The sequence below is a fragment of the Porites lutea genome, chromosome 6 (genome assembly GCF_958299795.1).
Source record: "Porites lutea chromosome 6, jaPorLute2.1, whole genome shotgun sequence".
In the NCBI taxonomy this organism is placed as follows: Eukaryota; Metazoa; Cnidaria; class Anthozoa; order Scleractinia; family Poritidae; genus Porites; species Porites lutea.
Genome location: NC_133206.1, coordinates 8,688,616 through 8,715,399, shown reverse-complemented (window position 1 = coordinate 8,715,399; position 26,784 = coordinate 8,688,616). Strand labels below are relative to the sequence as shown.

Below are 26,784 nucleotides of genomic sequence, written 5' to 3'. Positions count from 1 at the left end.
TGCGCATGCTCCTGACATGCAAAGTGTCGCATTTAAGAGCTCCTCAAGACAAAATGATTTGCCCCGGAACAGTATGTAAATAATACGGATTTTCGTTTCATCAAAAATTGAAAAATAAACAAAAGTAAGTGCTTCTTTAAGCAAAATAAATAAGAGTAAAAAATCTGAATTGTCCTGTAGCTTTCATAATGAAATGACCTCACAGAAAAGTTTATCTTTTGTCTACCAAATAAAGGTTCGAAAAAGAGCTGTAGCCAGTAATTTTGAAAGCTATTTTTAACCGGCCACAAAAAGTCAATTAAAGAGGCAAAACTGTGTGGTGGTCTCGTAATCATAATTAACTTAGCTATCGAGCTTAGTAAAAAGAAAGTGTTAAAAACATTTACTAAGTGGTACTCACCTCCTGCAAACTCTCAAGGATCCATTTCAAGAGAGGTTTAGCTAAAGCTTTCCGTAGATGTCTCGTGAAGATATATTCAGCAAGACCGATCAAAACTTCTATCGATAACCTACGAAAGCCGAGGAGGGTCTTCCGACTTCCGACTTCCAACTTCCAACTTCCGACTTCCAACTTCCGACTTCCGACTTCCAACTTCCGACTTCTGATTTCCGACTTCCAACTTCCATGGCAATGAAAGGCGGTGATTTGTAGGTTTCTGCAAGCATTACCCACATGTAGCCTGCAAGGCAATCGTTTCCAGGAAACGGTAACCACTGCTACTGAGGCTTTTATAGATTATGCTAGCATCATTTTTGGCATAATTCGTCATCACAAGCATAATTTTGAAATATTTTCCGGAAAAAAACACTGCTAGCATAATTTGCAGCTTTCACCCCAGCCTTGCAGCACAAAATTGTCATTTGTTGATCATGCCGGGCCAATTTTTTGGGCTCGAGATAAGCGTTACATGCGAATTTAAGTGACCAAATTTATTTTTTTCCCTTTTAATTGTCATACACATGTATTGCGAACATTCATGAGACCTGTGTCCCACAAGAAGTGACCCAGGACGGACACAGGACACTCTTTTCACAGGACTAAACGCATGCGCATAACTAGCACGGTTACCCAAGATGGCATCCGCGTTTTTATTGTGTCGGACCACAGGTGGCCCAAGCTCAGTGTGTGAGTTTAATCGTTAACACATGTAGTTTCATATTGCGTAATTTAAAATGGCCGTGAATATAAAGGATTTGTATGGGAATTCAGGTAAAAGATTCAAATCGATAAATACTCGCTAGAATGTTCAATAAAATACAGCTTACCGTATTTACTTTACTTGTTTTTGTTTGCTCACAGGCGGCCCAGACGTAGTATGTGTCACTGAATGAATATATTAATATCCACATGGACAAATTAATGCGATGAGTCCTCGAAACTCCCATGGACTAAAATAGTCTAAAAGTCAAATATAACAAAACAAGGCTAAGATACCTTCAACTGAACGTATCCTTGTCTTTCCTGGCCGGTTTAAGTGGCATTTTGTTGAGTTTTGAAATTGTAGGTACTATCCACTAAAGAAGAATTAAAGGCTGGCTACAAAACAAACAGACCATCTCCACGCGCCTTTACACGAAGCGCTATAAATTCGAGAATAATCGACGAATCCGCTCCAAATAACCATCGGATAATCTGCAGGTGACGTGTGCTCCTGCTTCTGGCTCGCTTGCTCCACAAAACCCATCGCAACTGCACAATAATTGCTCGCTCATCAACAACCACTGTTGACCTTTACGCTTCGATATGACCGCAAACGACCAGGTTTAATACGCGACGTGAATATTCAAACTTAGCGACCGCGTTCGCGCAACAATGCAGCACTTGCTATGGGAGGGATGGTACTATTGCTTCTAGGTCAATCGACTGACCGAAGGTTCGCTGCGTTAGTTTTGACCAGAAAACAAAAGGCGATCGCGGGACCGTCCGTAAGTTTTCAACAGGGCAGCCCTGGTTTTCAAGTTCGAATTCTTCTAACGTTCGCTGTCTCAACTGCTGTCACATTGTTCGTCCAGCCGCTTGCATAGGTTCTTGACTCTACCAGACTTATTTGCTTAGATTAACAACGTCTTACTCCATAATATGTTGTCCAAACTGGTGTAGGAGGACGAGAATTTTCCGCCCAGGAAAAAGGCAAAATCTGGCCCCCGCTATGCAGCTGAATAGAAGATACAGCTGAAGATATCGTAAAGTAAAATTTATGTGCGCGATCTCTTTTTTTATTATTATTATTATTCTCAAAACTCAGGGGGACCCAACGATGATTTCCCCCTAAATGCATTGAAAACACATTTAAGGCTGTCCAGAGTACTTTTGATCGAAAAATGCATTCTAAACAGCGCTTACATAAATTTAGTTAGGAGGGCTAAAAGCGAAGCTAATGATTTATAGTTTGCTCATACTAAATATAAAATATATCGTGGAATGCTAAGCGGAGAAGGTAACGAGATAGGGCCTCCCAACGACTGTTTCCTCAAATACTTCAATTGAAAACACTTCTGTAGCTATTCATAAAGTACTTTTAGCTCTATAGAAATGCATTCTAAGTGGCGCTATAAAATTTGCATCTCAGTGTTCGGCCATTCTAGAGGAACTTGAGTCTTTTCGAAATTACGAGGAATTCCGAATTATTTTCCCGAAAATTTTAGATGCAATTTAACGTATTACGAAGGAGATAATTTTTCAGATGCCTTCTTTCATCACATTTTTGAATTCGAAAATTTTAGGATTCCATTTTACTGTCTACGAAAAATAGCCTAACCCGGTGAGTGAAATGTGAAAAATTAAAAGTTGGATGCCCTTGACCAGAACTGTGAAAAACAACAATAGGTCTAATTGCAGCACACTTTCTTGTACATTTCCTTGCCGTTGATTTGCCTGACTGCAACGTGAAACGTCCAGGAAACTTCCTGGTTTTCACTTTTTATGGAGAAAATGTGATACATGTTCTTGTTTACTTTTTCCACTGCCGCTCATTTTTTTTTAGCCCCGCTATAAGATTCGTATCTGTTCGGTGCTCCTTGGGCAAATTGGATCTTTTTAAAAATTACAAGGGCTTCAATATTATTTTCCCGATTTATTGACCTGGAAGCAATAGTACCATCCCTCCCATAGCAAGTGCTGCATTGTTGCGCGAACGCGGTCGCTAAGTTTGAATATTCACGTCGCGTATTAAACCTGGTCGTTTGCGGTCATATCGAAGCGTAAAGGTCAACAGTGGTTGTTGATGAGCGAGCAATTATTGTGCAGTTGCGAAGGGTTTTGTGGAGCAAGCGAGCCAGAAGCAGGAGCACACGTTACCTGCAGATTATCCGATGGTTATTTGGAGCGGATTCGTCGATTATTCTCGAATTTATAGCGCTTCGTGTGAAGGCGCGTAGAGATGGTCTGTTTGTTTTGTAGCCAGCCTTTAATTCTTCTTTAGTGGATAGTACCTACAATTTCAAAACTCAACAAAATGCCACTTAAACCGGCCAGGGAAGACAAGGATACGTTCAGTTGAAGGTATCTTAGCCTTGTTTTGTTATATTTTGACTTTTAGACTATTTTAGTCCATGGTTTCGACGACTCATCGCATTAATTTGTCCATGTGGATATTAATATATTCATTCAGTGACACATACTACGTCTGGGCCGCCTGTGGTTTGCTGTGTGGTTATTTTTCCGATCCATTGCGATTTAAGCGATTTCCTTTAACCCCGAAACTCGGGGTTAAAGGAATTTCACATTGCATTTCACGTTCTGTTTCCGTTTCAGTGACCGTGATTCCGTTTCCGGATTCCGGATTCCATGTCTTAGTGCTTATATATGCTACTTTTGAAGAGTACAATCACGCACTTTGTCGATGATTTATAATTCATGTTAATTCATGTCACCTGATTCATATAATAATAAAAAATTATTGCTGTCATCGCATTGTTTATAGTTCATGTAAGAGAATCCCAGCTGAATCCACCACGGAAATGGAGTCTAGGGAACGGTCTCCTCTCGTGGGCGATAAATACCACAATAACGGATCTCTTGCACCAACGACTTTTGCCCAATTCAAGATTTACAAGCGAAGATGGTATGTCTTGTTCGTATTCACGGCTGAGGCATTGATTTATAACATGGCGTGGAACACATGGGCGCCGATTCAGGAACCGTGTAAAATCGCTTTCGGTTGGACTGACTTCGACCTCCTGTTGCTGACTTCTTGGGCTGCAATCAGCCTTATTTTAACTTCAGCTCCGTTTACTTGGTTAATGGACACAAAAGGTTGGTGCTTTTAACTCACGTTAGTGACTACAGACTGCTAAGATATTTCACGTGCTTAACAAAGCCCCAAGCTATCATCCAACGTTTGCTAACAGTTCAGTTTGACCAGAATATATTTCCCTGCCTGCTCTTGCTGCTAATGCCCTCCCGAGACCGCAAAACTTTGCCGTTTGTGTAAATTTCACATTTGTATAAATTTCACAACAGACCACTGGTTCAACTCATGATCGTACCATTTTGTAGTACTGTTGTGAGACGTGTACAACGAAAAGAACAAGCTGCGACAGAAGCTAACCTAAGGTGGGGGTGACTGGGGGTTTTTCTGGTAGCCTTAGTTTGGGTATTTATAAATTTGCACCCTGTTTTAGAAAACATCTTGCATTCAAAATAATTCGTTTTATAAAGGTAGGCCAATTTTCACTGGCAGTAAATAAACCATGAATAATTTTCTAACTGAAATTGCTGTTGATTCTATAGCTTTTAGATAGTGCGGGGGTATGAGATTATATTCACCTGGCCCCAGTTGTTCAAACGATGGATAGTGCTATCCACCGGTTAAATCACTATCGTGGATAAGTTTAGGCAAACTAATTGGACTATCCACTGGATAGAGATTTATCCGGTGGATAACACCAAGCCTTTGTCTTGAACAACTGAGGCCAGGTACCAGGTAAATATATCACATACTCCTGAGGGACAGGTAAATAACGTGCATATTTTCCACTCGACGAGGTTTCCAAGTTAATAGAAAAAGACTAATCTAATTCTCTGGAGATAGTATATTGTCAAATAAATAGACCAATTTCGGCATTTAACTTAAGCCTTGAATAAAAGACTTCACTGTGAGGTTCTGCTGACCTGATAAATTTGAGGAGCCTCAAATTGAAGTCTATTTTTGTGGGCTGAATTCTAAAAATATTGAAAGCATGTAAATTGGCCTGAATTCAAGTAAGGTTGTCAAACAGTAGTTTTGTCACAAAGAAATGAGTGACTCTGGGGAAGAAGTATTCTTAATGCAGAGCAGTCTAATAATGATAATAACAAAAATAATGATGATAATGATTATGATAATAATAATAGTAATATTAATGCCCGTAATAATAATGATGATGATGATGATGATGATGTACAATTTGTAGAGCACAAATTGTTGCAAATTGTTGTTGCTATTCCTTTTTTTGGACATGTTCAAATGTACAATTATACAAGTTATGCATCATATTTTTTTCCAATGCAATATTGTAACATATAAATTGTAACAGGTATAAATTTTATCACAGCTGTCATCTTTCATAACCATCATCCTGGCGATGAAGGATGTACCGTTGAAACATGTTTGTTAAACGTAAAAATGTTGCATTATTTTTAAAAATTTCCAGAATACAACAATTATTCTGTTATTATGATATTCAGTGAAAGATTACTTGGGGAAAAAAATTAATGGTCTAGGGAAAATGTTTCATCTTACAAAGCTTTAGCCCTTTACCAACTCAATTTTTTGTAACATACTACCTTTCTATTGCTTTTTTTAGGTCTGAGAATATCTGTGCTCTTAATTGCCTTTCTATCAGTTCTGGGCAAATGTCTTCAAGCTATTCCAGTAAGGGATAACAAGGTGCGATCTATCTTAATAAATGCAGGTCAGTTTATTACTATGGCTGGTGGACCTGTGGCCATTGGAGCCCCTCCGCTAGTCTCTGCAACATGGTTTCCGCCTGGTGAACGTACCACAGCTACTGCCATCGGAACATTAGCAGGATACTTTGGAATTGCAATGGCATTTGCTGTTGGTCCTGCTATGGTTCATAAAGACGTTCCTCTACCGTCTACTGTCAGTAATTTGTCAGCCTCAGAAAAAAAAGAATATTTGGCCAAAGTAATGAACCACCAGATAACACAGTATACATTTTTTGAATTAGGTTTGTGTGCAGCGGTGTTCGTCTGTGTCTTACTCTACTTTCCCGCAAGGCCACCCCTCCCTCCATGCCTCTCCTCCTCTACACAGAGCACACAGAGCACAAGAACTTCATTTAGACAAGTCATGAGAGATGGCCAGTTCTGGTTGTTAATAATGCTAGCTGGTTTGGTTTTTGGTGTTTACTTTGGCTGGTTGTCCATGTTAGATGTCTTCCTGGCCAAGTTTAAAGTGGATCCTACCACTGCCGGATGGCTCGGCTGTGCTGCTACATTAGCAGGTGTTGTTTCTGGGATCTTGCTGGCAAGGTAATAAATCAAATACTGCACACAATTATGTGTCTTTTAAGGTTGAGAGTAACATGGTGGTTCATGTAGTGTAGACATGTCTCATGTTGGTGCAAGCTTCATATTTAGAAAAATGTTTTTGTTGCATAAACTCACCTCACCTAACCTCACCTATGCACACTGTGTTGCACATAAGACCTCAATGCCTAACTAGCCCTATCCCTTGCACAAGCTATCTTGCTTGAACCCAACACCCATTCTGGCTAGCCTCTTCATTCTTCCCACTGCTTTCTTGAAGAGTGTGTCTGGTTTCACTAATGAGTCAGACTTTTTTTTACAGGCATGGGACATTAACCGATTGTCCATTGGGCCAATAAGTGTTGCAATTCGCCTGGCCTTTCACCCAAAATCTCATTCCAAGCACAGTTGAACCACCAAGGACTGATGAGATCCTAACTAGTGGTCCCAACAAGATCACCAAAGCATGCAAACCTCTGCACCATTGTTAAGGCTTGATGCTTTAATATGGATAGAGCTTATAATAAGTAAGCTTTTTTTCTCTTGCAGGTGTGCAGACATCATCAAACACAGAACCAAACAGATGCTAATGTTTCTTTTAGTTCTGTCAACAATATCCCAACTGATCTTCAGTTTGTCCTGTGCTGGAATTCTGCCATCTACCAAACAAATTCTCTTCACTTCTATCATATTTGGTGGTTTGGTCTACAACGGTACATTGCCACTGTTTTTTGAACTGGCAATGGAATGTGTGTATCCATTCGGGGAGGGTATTGCTGGAAGTCTTTTAGTGACCATGGGAAATGTAGTCCTGATGCTCTTCTACATCGCTTTCATGCTGCCGCACTCTGATGTAAGGTGGATGAACTGGGTAACTGTTACCGGTCTGGGTGTTTGTGTGTTAGGGTTATTGATTTACAGAGAAAAGTACACAAGGCTTGAGATAGATGCTCGTAGTAATGTGAGCAACAGAGATCTGGGAAATACTGGTGACTCTAAGCCTTTACTTTACCCTGCTAGTTAACCAGCAATTTCTTTGTCTGAAGTTTAGGACTGGTGATTTTATGATTCATACTCTGAGATTTTTGACATGGAAGAATCGTTTGTTAAAGAAAAAAAAGAGTAATTTAATTTTAAAACAAATTTCTGAGCATTTTTATTTCCAGAATTTACTGAGGAAAACGTTCAGGTATTTTATTCGAAGTAATTTTTACTGTTAAGCAATTTTATCGAAATTTAGAATCAATTTTATCAGAATCATTAACAGTCACTGTTGTGGCATTGAGGAAAAAACTAAATGTTAATTCTTTATTTTGTCTTTTGGTAACTTGAAGTTTATGTCATTTATAAATAGATTCTTGAAAGAAATATTATTTATAAAAAGAATCAAGGCATACATGTAATACAAAGATAGTTTTGACAGTAAAATGCATTTTTTACTTTTTTATTTAAACGTTTCTGCACTCAAACTGAAAACTGCGCTTCAAAACGGCAAGCTAGCCTCTGAAAAATGCTCGGACGATGGCCAGCCTGCCAACAAGTTCTCTTGGCGAAGAAGCGAGGTGGGCGGGGGGGGGGGGGTTGTTGTTTGGAAGTTTAGGACACCTGTGACTCGGCAACGCAAGGACAGTGTCCAACGTTCGTCCAGAGCGCTCTGACAAAAAATATCTTGTCTTCGCTTCAGATATTTAGTTAAGTCCAATTGTCAATTTAGGGCGCAATCTTTTTTTGTTGTCACTGATTACTTTTGGCTTGTTTTATATTTGAAGAAAGCCGGTCCGTTTAAGCTACGGTAAACACGTGCAGCAAAAACGTGCAACTGCGAACGACCCAAATCAGGTTGTTGCAAGTTGCGAGAATGGTGACTTCTGATTGGATAAAATAACGTGGTAGTCTTTTGCATACATGGGATTTACAAAAAAAAAACAAGTTTGTATTATGGAGGGGGGGGGGGGAGCGCAATATGTAACTGTTGCTCGAGCGGAAATCTTAGCAAGCGGACCAGCCCACTTTGCTTTTAAACACAACGACAATTTTAAGCGGTAAGAAGGCATGAGCCGAGCCAGCCCAGTAAAGCGGGCTAAACAGGCTTACACGTGAATTAGAAACGTGACCTGGGGAAAAAGAGGAAACCACTCAGTAAACCTCTCATACTTTGTTGAGAATTTTGCCCTACTGTGCAAGGAAATTTGTTTTCTGAAAAGAGGCCTCAATGCTTTTGAGCAACTTTTTCTACAAAAACTTACTGGCCCGAGCAGCTACTGTGTCTCGTTCCGCTTATAAAAAGTACATTCGGGCAATAAATGTCGTCGGCACTGAGTCTCTTTCAACTTTTTCTAATTACTTGCCAGAAAATATACTCTCAGTTACGTACGTAGGTAACAGTTTCATTACCGTGAAAATACTTAGGTTTTCGCCTTTACAAATTAATTTAGCATTTAACCGCAAAGATAAAAATTCAGTGGCACGAAAAGGCTTAGAGTTGCCGCAAGTCAATCTAACGAGTTTTTGAGCGGAAAGTGGTTTCTATGTTAGAACCAGGCCTAGGGGTAACCAGCCCCTGGTTTCTACTTTATAATCGTGTAGCCTGCGTTGCAGGTGCAATAAAGAAGTGGAGGGGAGCGGAGGGTAGGGGGAGAAAGCCATTCTCGTTCCCAGACGCCGCGATTTTTTTGGTCAGCGACAGGGATTCGAAATCTCCCCAATCCCTCTCGCTTTCATAGGTACATGAATAATCAAAGCCCTCACTTAACTTTTGTTTTGTTATACGAATTTACTTTTCACGGGAAAAACAGCTCAATAATATTTAAAGAGGAAAATGAACGTCAATTTATTAAAGTGAATGTAATTTGCACGCAATGACTGAAAACTGCGTTTTTGAGAGTGTAGTTTCTTGACTAACAAAAGGTCAATTCAACCCTGTTTTACTGGTTTAACCCAGAAGTTAACCAGATTCACCAGTTCCACGGTAGGAAACTCGCATGCATAAACGGATAGGACAAGACTCTTCAAAGTTTGTAAGTTGAAAGTTCTCATGATGTCGGCTGATTGCCACTCTGCCGCTATTACGCAAGGCCCATCGATTTAATTTAAAATGACTTTTAACTGTTCAAACAGTTAACGGTGAATACCGTGTCGACTGTATCTTACACGTCGAGTAGGGGAAAATAATGGTGTTGACCGAAAATTCGCCTCTCTTAAGACTCGACCATGGCCACAGTAAAGCCGGATCACCTGCATCAAACTCCAAGGTAGAAATCAAGATTTACAAGCGCAGATTGTATGTCTTGTTTGTATTCACGGCTCAGGCATTGATTTATAACATAGCGTGGAACACATGGGCGCCGATTCAGGAACCGTGTAAAATCGCTTTCGGTTGGACAAACGTTAACCTCCTTATGCTGGCTTCCTGGGCTCCAATCAGCTTTTTTGTAACTTCAGCTCCTTTAACTTGGCTTATACACACAAAAGGTTGGTAACTAACATTATTCTGGGAAGACACTAACAGAGAGGGTCTGAACTGGTTTTAGTTTTCAGTCTCAATTATTTACTATTTAACCATCAATTCTGATTTAAACTGAAGAAAGTTAGCCTCCCTTTTTTCGACTTTTTGTTGACGTTCCCAAAGTCCTTTGAAGTCGCGCGGTTTTGTTTTGTCAACCTCTAAATTTTACAACTGCGTCGCCCTTTTGGCTCGCGGCCTCCTAACACTATTCCTTCACTTAAGAGCTTCAGACAAACTTACAGGGTAAAAGTTTACCCTTTTCAGTTTAAAGTGCAAATTCTTGGTTTTGTTCACAACCAAAGACAACCGTCCTTTTATTGCTAATATAACGCCACTTATTATAAAACAGAAACATTTCAGTGTTTATTGCAGTCCGCTTTTTCTCTCAGATCCGTCGAGTTCTTAGTCACAGTGGGCATTTTCGCTCTCACTTTTACCGAATGTTAATAATTGACTGATTTATACAAGCGTGGCCTGTAGAAACGTAGTCTCTCAATCCTTTGCCAAAAATGTTCTGTTTCGCCAGACTTCAGTTCCCATGTGTTCAACCACAAGCTCACGAGTAAGAATCGTGATTGCGCAACAGAAATATTTTAAGTTCTTGTATAGGGATTTTAGCGATCGCTATTTAGGGCACGAAAAAAGCAATAAAAATACATAACACTTTACCTTGCCTCCTTGTTAAATTCATGGTGTGTATTTACCATATTTGGCCGCTTCAGCGCGATTCTGGTACAGCGAATTTTAGCTCTCCCGTTGTTTTCCTTTATGTATTTTAATTGCTGTTGCGCAACAGCAATTCTCACTGGTGGGCTTGGGGTACCTATGTTTTAATAGGAAAGGCCTTACAATGATTTAGCTCCAGTTCAAGATAAATTTTTCACTTTTAAGCCTGACGAAAACCGCAAGTGGTCATAAGTAGTTTCGAGTGAACAAAACAGTGTGAAATAGTTGTTAATGAGATTTGCCTTGGAGTAAATTCCAGGGTCGAAGGAGAGTGAGGTGTAATACCTTGCGATCAGGCGTTTTCTACGAAAGGGTATGATTTTAGGCTAGAGGTATAAAGTTCATTCTCCCTCATGCCTCCATTCCCCCCCCCCCCCCCCCCCCCCACGGAAGTTACAACTTGGGAGCTAATGCGCGCGTGCTACTCAGAACATTAATAATATGGTCATGATAGAATGGGCTTAGTAGCGAAATCTCTCTTGATAGGGTGCACTTTACGATCACGAGAAAAAACTTAGCTTAGACGGGCATGAACTTGAAGAGCACAGTGAAGGATTGGCTCTCGATGACGTTTAAAACTTGTTATATAAAAAGACAATTATAGAAAATGAAAAAAAATAGTTGTTCTATTTTTGGTTGTTTGTTTTAGAAGAAATACCCTCGGTATTCAAGCCAAGCTCGGGCACGTCATTCAAATTATACGATTAGTAAGACATAAGTAAATCTTAACAAATCCTGAAATGGCAGAAGTTAAGACTCACCAAAAACCGGCCTGTTACGTCACAAAATATTAAAACAAATACAAAGTGTAAAGGCGCGTGCCCATTATGTCAATGTTGCCAAAGGTTAATTTGCCCGATTAAGAGAAAGCTCAAGTCGAATTTCACAATTTCAACCACTTTAAAAAGGAGATCGGACAATTTCATTTCAATTTTTTTTTGCCAAGCTTCTCAATCTACTGCTCCATAGGTCTTTTCCAGGCAGTTAGGGTGCTTTTCTCTTTTAGGGCCTCTATAAATGGATTTAAAAGGGTTTAGCTAACAATTTTCCTGGCATTCTTTCTTTCCCAAGTGTGTGCTTAAGACGAGTTTTTTTTATATGCCATACTATTTGCAAAGATTGCCCCGAAAGGTCTATCCCATAAAGTGAAAAATTTGAAAAGATGATTCACACTTAATCAACAGGTTTTTCTTGGCTAGTCAAATATCTTGACTAAAACACCATGCGGGCACATACGGGTAACATACGGGTAACACCGGATACATACGAGCCACACGAATACGTACGAGTAACATACAGGTAACATAACGGCTACATACGAGTAACACACGAATAAGTAGTAACATGCGGATACATACTGGTAGTGCGTAGCTGATGCACATTAAATCTACCCGTTGCTGTAGAGAGAAGGGGCCTTGTAACGCTATTTAATGCCTTTTTAAAAAGATAAAACGTGTTCTCGCATCAATTGAGTTCCAAAAATAACATTTATCCAGAATGAAAGGATGGAGAACGATTGTAACTGTTAAAAGTTGGGCCAACAAAAAGGTATTATCGACAGTGCTCCTGCTGAAATTTGATAGAGCAGGAGCATTATAATATCATTATCATTATCATTATTATTATTATTATTATTATTATTATTATTATTATTGTTATTATTATTATTATCATTATCATAAGTAAGGCTATAGTTCTTTCGTCACTTTACATGTAAGAACCTTTCCTATTGTCTAAATAGTGTAATTTTAAAATTTTTTTTAGGATTTCTTTCATCTTGATAATAGCTGATGTTTTTTACAGTTTTGATAGTTTTTGGATGAATTTTAAGAACCTTTTAGCGTTTAACTTCGTTTTTGTAAGTTTTTTGTCTAAGCCGCGTAATAATTTTCCTAGCTAAAATTGTTTTGAGCATACTACCATGCATACTCACCCTTGTTTTCCTTTTTAGGTCTGAGAGTATCTGTTCTCCTAATTGCCTTTCTACCAGTCCTGGGAAAAGGTCTTCAAGTCATTCCATTAAGTGATAACAAGATGCGGACCATCTTTATAAATGTGGGTCAGTTTATCGCCTTGGCTGGTGGGCCAGTGTCCATTACTGCTTCTCCTTTAATCTCGTCAACATGGTTCCCTCCGAGTGAACGTACCACAGCTACTGCTACTGCGACATTACTAGGATATTACGGAACTGCTATAGCATTCGCTGTTGGTCCCGCTATGGTTAACAATGGTGCTCCGCAATATACAATCAGCAATTCTTCAGCATCAGAGACAATGCACAGTTCGGCAAAGACAATGTCTTACCAAGTAACACAGTACATATTTTTGCAATTATGTATATCTATAGCAGCGTTCCTCTGCGTCCTGGTGTACTTTCCATCCAGCCCACCCCTTCCTCCTAGCCTCACCTCTTCAAGACCTCACACACAGAATATAAGAGATTCATTTAGACAAGTCGCGAGGAATGGGCAGTTCTGGTTGCTAGCTTCTGTAGCCGCTTTGAGCTACGGTGTTTACCTTGGCTGGTTGTCCATGTTAGACGTCGTCCTGGCCAAGTTTGAAGTGGACCCAACCACTGCAGGATGGCTCGGCTGTGGAGCTACTTTGGCAGGTGGTGTTTCAGGGATCATGCTGGCAAGGTAACGTCTATGCGAAATTCGTGACTTCTCTTTAAAGAGGCTATGTCACGAGGATATTGCCGTTTTAGGTTAATTCTGTGATGAAGTCATTACATAAAATGTTCCTGTAGAGTCATGAAGAAGATATTAAACAAATTTCATAAGGAAGCAAAAAGCATAATGATTTTTCTGGTGAGTTTTGCAGGCATTGCATTAACGTCACCTCAATAAGTTGTACACTTCAGCCCGCGATACAGTCAAGTGACACTGTTCAGCGGATACCCTTTTTTGCAGCTGTCAATAGACCTTTTTACCGATACGGCGGCCATATTGAATTAATTCGATTTAAGGAGTATTATAGGATGCCCTGGGGGTATGAGCACATTTTGTTTGTATTTTTGAGCGCTTTTCGGGACATTTTTTCTTAAAGTTTTCTTAGAATAAGATTGTAATGAGAGAGAAGATCTTTGTGCCGTGTTTGGATGTAATAATGATCGCCTTTTTCTAGTTTAGTATTAGAAATATGGTCTTTCACTGTATATTTCTCGGGAAAAGTGCAATCATTATCACATTCAAACACAGCACAGGGATCTTTTTTCCCATTACAATCTTATTCTAAGAAAACTTTAAGAAAAAATTTCCTGAAAAGCGCTCGAAAATACAAACAAAACGTGCTCATACCCCCTGGGCATCCTATCATAGTAATACTCCTTAAATCGAATTAATTCAATATGGCCGCCGTATCGGTAAAAAGGTCTATTGACCATAACATGAATGTCCATAAGGATATCCACTATCAAGTTAAACACAGATTGTATACGCTTTGAACACCTAGCTAATAATGTCCGGTCATCACAAGAAAATAATGCCCGCTTAGCAGCCAATTAGAGCGCGCGTACTATCGGTAGTCATATAATGAAAGGGTATAATATATCTGTTCCTCGAATAAGAACAAGATACGCTGAACGTCAAGTTATTGTATGAGATCGCGCTTCAATTAATCGATTTTCCATGTATTCTCTCGTAACCGACGTAACCACCTCTCCGAGAGCCCAAGGGCCCACCAAAGACTGGCACTTAGTCAGTCACTTTGGCGAGGTCTCTTTACGGGAAGTTGCTCAGTAATTAATGCGTTGTCTTCTTCTCTTGCAGGGGTGTGGACTATGTGAAACGTAGGACAAAACAGATGTTAATGCTTCTCTTGGTTCTCGCAACAATGTCCCAACTTACCTTTAGTTTGTCCTGTGCTGGAATTCTGCCATTCTCTAAACCACTTCTCTACAGTTCAATAATCTTTGGTCGTATGGCCTACAATGGTACCACACCTCTCTATTTTGAACTTGCAATGGAATGTGTGTATCCATTCGGTGAGCGTATTGCTGGCAGTATTTTGGTGACCATGAATTGTGTTTCCATGTTGCTTTACTACACCGCTTTCATGCTGCCGCACTCTGATGTAAGGTGGATGAACTGGGTTACTGCTACTGGACTGGGTGTTTGTGTGTTAGTGTTATCATTTTTCAGAGAAAAGTACAGAAGGCTTGAGATAGATGCTTGTAATGATTTGAAAGACAAAGAATCAGAAATTACTGGTGAATATAAAATTTTAACTTGACCTTCAAGTTGTCATTTAACTGGCAATAGACCTTTGTCACGAGGCGGCCATAATGTCTCAGCTTTGTTTATCCATGGCTCGCCCCGTTCTCGAGAAAATGTTTCATAATCGATTCTACAAGTATTAGATCTTGCGACAGTTTGAGCGACTTTTAGAAAAAATTAAGGACTTATCCTTATTAAATTAGTTCTTTTATATTTTAGTCGTTTAAATAGAAAGTGTTTTTTTTTTATCAATTAATTTTGTTATGCTGATTTAATTCGTTTTAATTCGTTTCATTCAATTGTTCACCGGCTTCACACTAGAGCTTCAAGTATAATGAAAGTGTACTTGGAACCTACTTTGATCGTGAAGAGGTAAAATGTGCCTACTTCCACTTTATTTGGTTACCATGGAAACGTTCGTAGTTCAAAGAAGCCGACGTTCTCCACCAAGTATGGGCTACACCACACTTGAGAACACACTTGACCAACAAGAAATGGAAGCCATGTGCACGATGTGCACGTGCGGTGGTTCCAAGATTCTAATGAACGGAGGGCTTGATAGCTTTTATTTCAAGTAATATACCGTAAAATTCCGAAAACTGAGCCCCTCCGTGTATAAGCCCCTCAAACTCGTAACGCAAAAAATCCCTCCGTTAAATCGCCCCTCCGAATATAAGCCCCCCGGGGCTAATACTTGGAAAGTGCCCTCAAATACAAAGTAAAACAAAGTAAAAACGGTACAGTAACATAAATTTTTGTATTTGACAAAGAACTATTACGTGTATGCCTAGTGTTTTTAGTCAGAAAGTGTCAAAAGTTAATTGCTGTTTGCGTGGTTCCTCTTCACACTTGGCTTTTATTTCCTTGGTCCATATTGACAAAGTACTTGCATGGCTACGTTTTAGAAAGGTGTATGTCCTCAAGGCGAGTTTCAGTAAAAACTTTCTGCAAATTACTGACATAGATTTCCTTTCAACTATAAGCTAGACCAGTCGATTTTGAGACGCAAATTTCCCTCCAAGTATAAGCCTAGCCGATTTTGAAACGCAAAGTTCCCTCCGTATATAAGCCCCTCCAAAAATAAGCCCCTCAAAAAGGGCCTTTGACAAATATAAGCCCCGGGGCCTATTTTCGGAATTTTACGGTACTTTGTCAATAACTTCTACAGAGCGACTTAAGATTTCCAAGTGCACTTGAATCAAGTGCTTACTTGAAACTAACTTCGCTTCTAGTGTGCAGCCAACAAATATAATGTAATTTTACAATGAAATACTCGTATGAATAATATATGTAATATTTTATATGTTTATTGTAAAGCACCAGTGGACATCACTAGAAATGGCGCTTTTTATTATATAGACACGAATGTTTTACTGGAAAATATACCACTCGTAAAATTGATAAAAACTACATCCGGGACCCGAGTGGTTTATTTTCCATTATCTCACACGTGAGTTTATCGATGACGTAATTTTGGCAATTTCCCTCTATTATTTTATCGATGTCATTTTGTCTATATAATAAAAAGAACATTACACGGCGGCTTGAACATATGAATTTTATTTTCTCGTGGCAAAGTAAAATATTGTTTTGTTACTCGAAAATAAAATTCATATCTTCGCGCCACCGTGTAATATCCTCTATATAAACGAAGCATTATTATTTTTATTATTAAGAAGCTTACCTAGTACCTATTTTGTCGAAGAAACCGAACGGGATTGCTGTGGACAAAATAGTAAAAGCCGGTTTGAATATAAGTAAATCAGGAATTACAATTAATTCTTTGCGGCATACACAATAAAGATATAACCAAAATCATGTAGTGGTCAGTTGTGGCCGGTTTGAACAAGCAAAGACAGAGAATTAGGTCGCCTATTAAAGTACAACTTACCTCTTGCTCTGTTTTTCCCTTTTGTGATTGTGTTCTTATTATGTAGACCCTTCAACGATCCTCGTCTGTAAGAACTAAGATTTACGAAGCTATCTTCTAGTCCACGATCATTTTTTATTTCTTTCTTTTAAGCTATTCCATTGAATTACCGAGGCGAGGAGCGCCAGCTATATAGCTACAGACAACAGAACCCGTGAAAACTGGTGGAAAGCTCGTGCACTCGTGCTCCTTAGTGAAACCCAGTCGTTTGCAGCTTCTGATTTTTTTCTATTCACAAGTGAAAAACATCGTTCCCACCTTGGATTGGCTAGAACTCTTCCCCCTTCAAAGACACGGCTCTTCGTCAATGGGTACCGGTAAACATTATTTAGTAAAATGCAGATTAAGTTCGTGGCGGTTGCTATTTTCTTTTAATTACCACTGCAGGCTGTGAGTGGTTCAATAAAATTCAAGCAAAATATTCAGTCGATTTAATTAATTTTCTGTAAAACCCTGGAGCTGAAACCTGTTTGCCAGCCATTAATAAGGCGTGTTTCATAGTTTCTTAATAGATAGGTAACTAAATATTTTGCAACTTCCCCGTTCGACTCATACATAGTCAAAGGTCGTTTCGAAGTTTAGAGAAGTCCACACATGTATTTTCTACTTTTTTACATTTCGAAATTGTTATACGTAAGTACACGAGCCGTTAGGCGAGTGAAATTTGAGACAATTTTGAAATATCACGAGTGGTATTTATGCCAAATATCAAGTACAAATCATACTATTATTTTTCAATACTACTACCCGCAAAAGGTTTGTAATTTTCACATGTAGGTATTTCAAATTAAGCTGAAATACCCCTGCTCTAAGCCAATCAATTGCAGAAATTTCTCATGCAGTAGTATAAAATATGTAATTGTAGTTGTGTCACGGCTTGTTCTTTGAGTTAAGTGTAAATTCGTATTGTTGCCATTGAGGTTTGTGATCAAAACCACGATTTGGGTATTTTAGAGTCAGCTTCTCTTTAGTAGAAGTAGAAGTAGAAGAAGAACAGTTGGCTGTTAGTTATAAAAGCTTTGTCATAAGAACTTATAAGAGTACAGCCTTTCGGTGAGCAATAGAGGGGAAAAGTATGTCGTCAAGTCACCATCATGGTAGCACTATTTCTGGATGACAACAAAACCAACGACGATGGCGACAGAAGGAAAACGGCAAAAAAGTAAAAGGTTTTTATTGACAAAACAACAAATTTGCACGTGCGTCACGCTGTTTTGTACATTTCTTTGCCGTCGCTGCTCCCCTGCGACATGAAACTTCCTAATTTCACAGGCTCGCCTTATGGAGTAGGTGAACACAACACAAAAATTGTCTTTCTCCTTTTCTAAACTTAGATACGGTCCTTTCGGATTCAACCGAGAAAATTTCGCCAACATTTGCCAAATTAAATATAATGAAATTGAATAAGATCGATGAAGTTTGAAGCTGTGCGAATTCACTTTTTAAGTAAAGTTTTCGGGGAAACGCGGTTTCGGAGTAAAGGACAAGGAAATTCATAGACCGCCCGAAAAATGAGGCAAGTAAAAGGGCGGCGGGAAAACGGAGAACCTCCCAGCAGAAATTTGCCTCTTTAATACCCGAAAATACAAGATCCTGTTTAGCCAAACAATAAAGCAGGTTCTCGATTAATCGCCTCCCTCGAATAATCGCCCCCTTTTACGGAAATACGTAAAATAATCGCCTCTTCCCCGCCCATCTCGCCATCTTCTCTTCCTTTTTTCCCTCCCTTTAAAGTTGTCAAGTTGAAGTGCAACGAGATTCAGCAAAGGTGATCAGTGACCATTCAAGCTCTGAAAACTAATCAAGGAACTAAATTTGGAACACTTAAAAAGCCCATGTTCAGTTTATTTGACGTGATTATTTTTTTATTTAATGGGAAAATAAAACAAATATTTAGGGCACGACTTCCAGTGAGCAATATTTCAAATAATCGCCTTCCTCGAATAATCGCCGTCGGCTATTATTCGAGGAAATACGGTATCTACATCTCAGCTGATTCTGAACAACTTTTCCTGGTGCAAAATAGGAGTACTATCCCGAGTGACCATGACGACCTTCTGTATTAGCGGCGTCTGAATAGTTACTAATCAACACGAGCGAGCGACAATAGACAAGCGTTGGTGTCGATCACAGAACTGTCACATGCTTTTCTCCTGCAGATGCAGGTCCTTCAATGACCCAGTAGATAAATGCTATATGTTCAAGGGATGATTGCAACACCGGGTGGCTTCAAAACCATCCAGCAATCGACAGTGAACGTTGATCCAGCTAATGGTCGCGGCTATGGATGCTAGCGAGAGTTCACCTCTTTTCGAACGCGATCAGGGCCACAAGGAAGGATTAATTGCATCAAAATCCGAGGTAGAAATCAAGATTTACAAGCGAAGATGGTATGTTTTGTTCGTATTCTCTGCTGAGACAATGATTTATAACATGGCATGGAACACGTGGGCACCGATTCAGGAACCGTGTAAAATCGCTTTTGATTGGACAGACTTCGATCTCCTGTTGCTGACTTCGTGGGCTCCAATAAGCCTGGTTCTAACTTCAGCGGCTTTTGCGTGGTTAATGGACACAAAAGGTTAGTATTTGTAATTCGCTTTCCTCTCCATTTGATTCTAAGTTCCAAAAATTCTCATGACCAAACAAAATAGACCTCTTTTACAGCTTGTATGTTATGTTTTCCCAATGAAGATCTCAGCGAAATTGGCCCCTTTGTCTTTTAACGGATATACAGTTGACTGAAGACATAGCCTGCGAAAGAGCGAGGAGAAACGGCTTTTCGCAGGCTCCTGAGGACAAAATTTGAAAAAAACAATTCTCAAGAGTATTGTCACATTACCAACTCTGGGAAAACAAAACAAACAGGCTAAAGAGGACTAGTGTTTCCATAATGGCCTCGCCTTACCCTCGCTTGAAACAGAGGCTTCAGACAACTCGGAAATGGCCGTTTGCTTCACCTGTTGTTGTTAAATTAACAAAGATTTCTGTAGTGTATTAAGCCGGCGGTTGAGCATGCGCACTAATGCGCGTGTTTGTATCATGTGCTTTGAGCCGAATACATGAAACGTGGGCGAGGATGTGTAAAATGATTAGTTTAACGAAACTACCTCGTCCTTTCAGTGCCCCAAATAGACCAAAAATTGAGCTTTGCTTCGCGCTGGAGTGTGCTTTTTTGCTGCCAAATTACCCCTACGATAACAGCAGTTCAGTCTTGAAACACTTAGAACACTGTAAGAGTTATTTTTCAAAAAAGTGTAGTAAATTAACAGAGTATTGATGGAAGCAGCGACTTTAGGTTTGAGGTAATTTGCTTTTGCAAATTTTTTCCAGTTCGTTTGAAGCGAACGACTATGACAATCACTAGCCAACACTACCGCTGCCACTGCCTCATGGCGGGCCCCACATTTACATTTTTTTCTAAAGTCCGAAGAATGTTGACTAATTCATGGCCCCGAAATGTTCCCAAAAAGTTAATATTGTTTTGACCAAGCTGCCGATACCATCCTTACCTTTTTTTTCTCTTTAGGGTTAAGAATGTCTGTGCTTTTAATTGCCCTTTTGTCAGTCTTTGGCAAATGTCTTCAACTTATTCCAGCAAGTGATAACAAGATGCGGACCATCTTTATAAATGTGGGTCAGTTCATTATCATGGCTGGTGGAACTGTGGCCCTTAGTGCCCCTCCTCTAGTCTCTGCAACATGGTTTCCGCCCAGTGAACGCACCACAGCTACTGCTATTTCGGCTTTGGCAGGATCCTTTGGAATTTCTGTAGCATTTGTTGTTGGTCCTGCAATGGTTCGTAACAAAGTTCCAGAATCTATCATCGGCAATTCATCAAATTCGGAAAAAATGCAAAATTTAGTGGAAATAATGAACCACCGAATAACACAGTATTCATTTTTTCAAGTAGGTTTGTGTATAGCGACGTTTATCTGCATCTTGCTGTACTTTCCCGCAAGACCACCCCTCCCTCCGAGCCTCACTGCCTCTAGACCTCACACACAGAGCACAGCAGCTTCATTTAGACAAGTCATGAGGAATGGCAAGTTCTTGTTGCTGAGTGCACTAGCTGCTTTAGACTTTGGTGTTTACTTTAGCTGGTTGTCCGTGTTAGATGTCTTCTTGGCCAAGTTTGATGTGGATCCTACTACCGCTGGATGGCTTGGCTGTGGTGCTACATCATCGGGTTTTGTCTCTGGAATTTTGTTGGCAAGGTACGCAGCAATTATTCACCTTGTTGAACCACATATTCAGTAGTAGTTGAATGTGCATTTCAAGCCTTCCATTTTAGGACACCGAAATTTCTATTTTTCTCGGGGAAGCATGACCTCAGGCCCCCTAGTATTGCTAGTATGCTCACCGGTTTCTCGCGCACTCTCGAACTGCTCCTAACATATAGGGACAGCAGGATTGCAGGCTACCTTGCTCCGCGATTCCCGTTTGTGTTGTCGGTAGATATATATTTTAATGTCGAACAATGACTTTGATTCATGATTTGCGCGGGATCTAGCGAAAACTTTTTTTGAAAAATAATAGTTTGATGCAAACCTTAACGAATAAATGTTCCAGACTCTGGAACGGGGTCCAAGCTATTTTGCCATGGGGTGAGAAAATGGCTTCTACACAGAATTTCCTTTACCCTGCGAACGCAGTCGTATTTCTGATCGTCGCTTCTCTCCACCCGAAAACTTACTTTTCTGTTGGAGAGAAGCGACGACCGGATATACATCTGATTTCGCGATCGCAGGCTAAATTTCCTTTGGCTTTTCACGCGTTCCTCCATAGCACGAAATTTACCTGAATTCAAAAATTGGCGCCTGAGCTACCAAATTGAATGAAACATGGAAATATAAACCACTCATGCAAACTGTTGAAAGAAAGTATTGATAACACAGCAATACAAAAGGAAGTAAGGATAAACAAACTTGAAGAAAGATTGAAACGGGTGTTGCAATAATTTGTTTTTGCTGTTTTTGTTAGCCTAACAGTTTGTCAAAGTTCGTTTTTGTTGTATGTAGCCTTTTATGCTTGGGAGCCGGGCATATTCTTCGACACGAAACTGTTCCATAGCGAATAAGGATGCGCACCTGGCATTATAAACAAACTGAATTAGCCAGCCGTGATACTGCCCCTTTAATTTTTAGTTGACCCTTTTTACTCCCAGATCAAATGATGGGGTCTTGTAAGGTGGTTGTGGCAACATTTTTGAGTCTGTGGATGAAATCCTATAGTTAGCCTGCGTTGCTGCCGGTCCACCCATCGTGTAGGCCATTATTATAGTATAGCTCTATACAGGAGGTTTAAAGTGTCTGAGACGTAGGCTATCCTATGGTGCCACGATTCAAATGAAACATGATAGCTTGCGAAAACAGCCGTCTTTCCTCGCTCCTTGCAACTTGGGATGTTTCGCCGGAAGGGACGTCTGCTCCTCTGCGACAGAAATTCCATACTGATGACGTAACATCTATCCGGAATCTGCCTAGGAGTTCTGATTGGTCGACACAGTAGTTATATTGTTTTAGCTATTGTTTACGAACGACAGACAAAATGCAAACGGTCATATGGGTCAAATGTAAACGCAATGGATCTACTACAATACAGTCCTTTTTCGTGGAATATATTCTTCTTTGGCAGAGGCATTTGAGTTTTGCTGGAGCTCGTTCGCCAAAGAAAACCAAACTTTACCATAATCGACCAGGAGAAACATAAAATTGAACAAATTAACATTTGGAGCCCTTTGACTACCGGATTTATTATGCAAACATTGATTTACGTCATCAGTATGGTATTTCTGTCGGTAATGCGTGGACTTCCCCTCTGGCGAAACGTCCCTAGCGAAAGGAGCGAAGAGGGACGGCTATTTTTGCAGGCTAGAAACATGAACGTTTTGTCCTTATCTCTTTAAGGTTTGCAGACCGTTTAAAAAACAAAACAAAACAGATGTTAATACTTCTCTTGGCTCTGTCAACATTATCCTTGCTGATCTTCAGTTTGTCCTGTGCTGGAATTCTACCATCCACCAAACCACTACTATTCAGCTCCATCATCTCAGGAGGTTTGTTTTTCAACGGTGCCATTCCACTATTTATTGAACTTACAATGGAGTGTGCATATCCAGTAGGAGAGGGACTCGCTAGTAGCCTTAACATGACCATGACAAATCTGATCGGATTGTTCTTCTACATCCCCTTTATGCTGCCGCACTCTGATGCAAGGTGGATGAACTGGGTGACCGTTTGCAGTCTGGGTGCTAGTGTCTTAGGGTTGCTCATTTACAGAGAAAAGTACACACGGCTTGAGATAGATGAACGAGATGATGTTGATGAAAGAGCTCTTCGAAATTCTTGTGAAAAGCATTTAGTTGAAACTGGATTTGATTAACTGGCGCAATCTTCAAGTATATCTTATGACCCGCATTACCAGTCAGTGTTAAGTCACTTTTCAGAGACCCTAGAGAGCTAAAGCGACGGGAACGAGAACGGCAAAAATGCAATTGGTTAATTTAGATTAGCATAACAGCAACTTTGCACGTGCTCCACGCTTTTTGCATATTTCTTCTTTGCAGTCGTTGTACAACTAGGACGTGAAATTGTCTATTTTCATGTTCTGTAGAGGACGTGAAAACGAGACAAGGATTCTACCTTTCGTATTCTGAACTTAGATAGAGTCTCTTGGAATTCAACTCCAGAAAAAGTCGCCAACATTTGACAAATTGAACGAGATGGAATAATAAGTTTGCAACAGCGCGAAGTCACTTACTAAAGGGACGTTTTCGCAGCCGTATCCGAGGACGGCGACAGCGGCGAAAACGACGCTTTACAAAAATCAATTCGCGTTCTTTCATCTTCATCGCAATTATTCCAACTCACTTTCTTAGTCAAACGCAGACGAGTTCTTCTGGAGTTGAATTCTTAGAAACCACGTCCAAGTTCAGAAAGAGACAAAAAATTTCGTCGTCGCTTGCTTGCGTCCTCCATTAGACGGAAATTAGGTATTTTTTCAGCGTAGTCTTTCTCTTTCAAGAAACCCACTTCCTTAAAAAATGAAGATTCTTGTGCAGTGACAGCAAAGAAATGTACAAAAAAGTATGATAAACGTGCAGAGTTGTTGTTTTGCTTATTAGTTAAACCTGTAATATCTTAACGTTCTCCTTGACGTTGAACTTCCATAAAGCGGCCACTCGGGGTACCGGTAAGTGGCCGCTTAATAGAGGTTGGTCGCTCAACAGAGTTTCGTCATAAACCGGGTAATAAATTAACATTAGAGCGATTTTCGTATGACCTAGAAATAAAAAACGCGCGCACAGAACAGAAACAATAAACGAACCGAAATTGATTGGTTTATTGAATGAATACAAACGCGCGTGGCTTTTGGTTGGTTGGGCGAACGCACGGGTGAAAAAACTTCACGTCCGAGAACTTTCTGGAAATCAACCGATACTTCGCTTTGACGTCATACTGCAACACGGTTGGCCAATCGAACAATGCCATCTCCATATAAGGGTTTCTTTGGCGGGAAAACGAAGAGTCCATGTTTTGATCTTTTCATCTATTGGCTGATAAAACAAATAACGAACACTTACCGAAACCATTTTTCAAGGTTATACGAAAATCGCTGTATCTTTAACAGAAACAGCTCTTTATTTTAAACTGAACAAACACGCGACGGGGGCAGTATTGATGGTCCAGAATTGGTCGTCATCTTCTATCTCGGACTGTTTTCTTTATCATATTCTTAAAATAAAGCCAAAGTAAGTGTATCAGACGTTTGATGGCCGCAAAATTTTATATAGATCTTTTATTTTTATCTACTTGGATGGGTAATCAATCTTTCAATCTTTCTTTGTTTCACACTATACGGGACATTTACACAAGTGTAACTAAGTAGGACAACAAAGTAGCTGATAATAATCATTAAGCTAAAGTGAACAGTGTCCAAAGTAGCCTTGTTGGACACTGTCATGTTCAAATAGTCGGCAGAAGCAAGAGAGGAAATAAAATCTCAAATAATAACCGTGATAGAACAAATTTTCCGTAAGTCATCGATATTCAGATAACTTTTCGTATCCATCACTACAAATTAACTCGAAAACTGAGTGGTTACGACAGTTTCAACTCACTTTCATGATCACTACCAATTCGCCATGCTGCCGCCATTACAGTTGTTACCAGTCGTAAATAAAGTTTCTTGTTGTCAGTAACTCAATCACAGTGAGCGAAAGCTAATAACTTACATTTTAGCTCCTTAACCATCATGAGTAAAACCTTGATCATGAGATCATCGCAGCGGAGATAATGTATGAAACAAAACTGTGAGTGATGCTATTACTTCAATCAGAAACATAAAGCTCTGACTTGCCAGAGATTCCTGGTTTATAGTTTGGATGAATGTTTCTACATGTGTCACTCTCAATACCAAAGTGCATTCCGACAAAGTGTATCCAAGTTTGAGATGTTTGTATGGTGGATTCTCACAACAGCAGTTGTGTCTCGTCACGCAACGCTCCTCCCCAACAGCGTTGCGTGACGAGACAAAAACGGCTGCCGGAGAGGGAGAGTACACAGAACTTGACGTGTCTTGTATAATCTGGCTGCAAGAAGCTGTCTGGAATACAAGAGGGAATTCAACAGAATGGCCAGTGCCAGACTCTACGATAGTAAGACGAGCGTGATCTGGGAAGGGCGGTGGGGCGTCTCTCTCTCCAAGCCCCGCGCGTTTTTCGCATCAGTTCACTCACGATCTCCTGACTCACGATCTTGGAACCTGGAACATGCTTGAACAAGAACTTAAATTTCTGTCCCATAATAAGGATCATAAGCTGTCAGTGTACCCATAGAAGCTTCTGAAGCAGATATTGACCTCTGTCGTACTAATTGTATTGGTGTATGTGGATTGGCTTCGGAGTATGACACAGTTCTTTTTCGGGGCGATCCTCGTACTGAGCTATCTAAACCTTCATCTTCTTCGTAAAATACTTTCACGGCGTCTCCACTGACATTCAGCAAGCACTGGCCCTACAAATCGGTCAAAGATAATTAAACTAATTATATAAAAACTCGTTATGTAATTAACTCTCGTCCCCACCCCAACAACCTACCTCATTACAGGGGACAGTCATCTACCTTAGGCTTCGTTTAAATGGAGAAAACGTGTCCCGGTTAGTAGGGTCACCCTCTCAGACAAGTCAACGTTGGCGAACGTTTTAATGAGAAAAAAGTTGACCCCTTTGACCAAGCCAACAAGGTCCGCGCACTTTGGCTGGACAAGCCAAAGTATTAACATGAAAGAAAAGTTGGTCTGGCTAGGAGGGTGACCCTAGCATGACAAAGGGGTGACCCTGTTAGGCGGGTCACCCTTCTATCTGAGCAAACTTTTTGTTTCACATATAAAAGGTTCGCCACGTTTTGTAAGGAAATGTATGCCATACATTTATATGTGACGCCCAGGGTACCTCAGGTAGGGGGTTGACCTTTCTACTCGGGACGCTTTTTAGTCTCGCTTGTAAAAGCAGCGAGACTATAATCTTCAAGCCGTTTTTCATCGTATTTAGGAAACAAAGGGGCGTCGGGGCCCCAGGCGTTCCTAGCGGAGACCGTGGAAACTGGGAGTAAGAATCGTTGCATGACCGAAGCGTGACCAAAGATTAATAAATGCGCCTTAGAGCTTTTCCGGAACAGGTCGGCCCACGAATTCTATCGCTTGAAAGAGTTGATAACTTTGGAAGAAGTGAACACTTCAGCTGAACACTTCAGTGGTCGAAAAAAAGAAAAATCTTAATTAGCAAAGGCTAACTGGTCGGGTGTTGTAAACTTTTATTGTATGAAAATTAGTTTTGTGATGAGCATGCGGTTTGTTTTCGGCGATGACTGAAATGAAGCGAGACTTAACGCCGATATTAAGAACGTTCTTGTTATCCATGTATACGGGG

At 40.1% G+C, this 26,784-nt stretch overlaps 3 protein-coding genes and 2 pseudogenes across 3 annotated transcripts; 4 read left to right on the top strand and 1 right to left on the bottom strand.

Moving 5' to 3' along the window:
* Nucleotides 1-3,784: 3,784 nt before the first annotated feature.
* On the top strand, nt 3,785-7,922 carry LOC140940531 (solute carrier family 49 member 4 homolog). Its single transcript, XM_073389516.1, has 3 exons — nt 3,785-4,255; nt 5,788-6,478; nt 7,025-7,922. The coding sequence occupies exons 1-3, from the start codon at nt 3,961-3,963 to the stop codon at nt 7,497-7,499; spliced, it is 1,461 nt and encodes a 486-aa protein (XP_073245617.1). The 5' UTR covers nt 3,785-3,960; the 3' UTR covers nt 7,500-7,922.
* A 1,495-nt stretch (nt 7,923-9,417) lies between these two features.
* LOC140941002 (solute carrier family 49 member 4 homolog) lies at nt 9,418-14,994 on the top strand. The gene is made up of 3 exons (XM_073389954.1): nt 9,418-9,946; nt 12,658-13,345; nt 14,477-14,994. The coding sequence occupies exons 1-3, from the start codon at nt 9,646-9,648 to the stop codon at nt 14,937-14,939; spliced, it is 1,452 nt and encodes a 483-aa protein (XP_073246055.1). The 5' UTR covers nt 9,418-9,645; the 3' UTR covers nt 14,940-14,994.
* A 3,891-nt stretch (nt 14,995-18,885) lies between these two features.
* LOC140941631 (solute carrier family 49 member 4-like) overlaps nt 18,886-26,784 on the top strand; it is a 48,497-nt pseudogene continuing 40,598 nt past the window's right edge.
* LOC140941632 (solute carrier family 49 member 4 homolog) lies at nt 20,412-24,141 on the top strand. Its single transcript, XM_073390653.1, has 2 exons — nt 20,412-21,070; nt 22,763-24,141. The coding sequence occupies exons 1-2, from the start codon at nt 20,466-20,468 to the stop codon at nt 23,235-23,237; spliced, it is 1,080 nt and encodes a 359-aa protein (XP_073246754.1). The 5' UTR covers nt 20,412-20,465; the 3' UTR covers nt 23,238-24,141.
* Nucleotides 24,636-26,784, bottom strand: part of LOC140940612 (C2 domain-containing protein 5-like) — a 32,868-nt pseudogene continuing 30,719 nt past the window's right edge.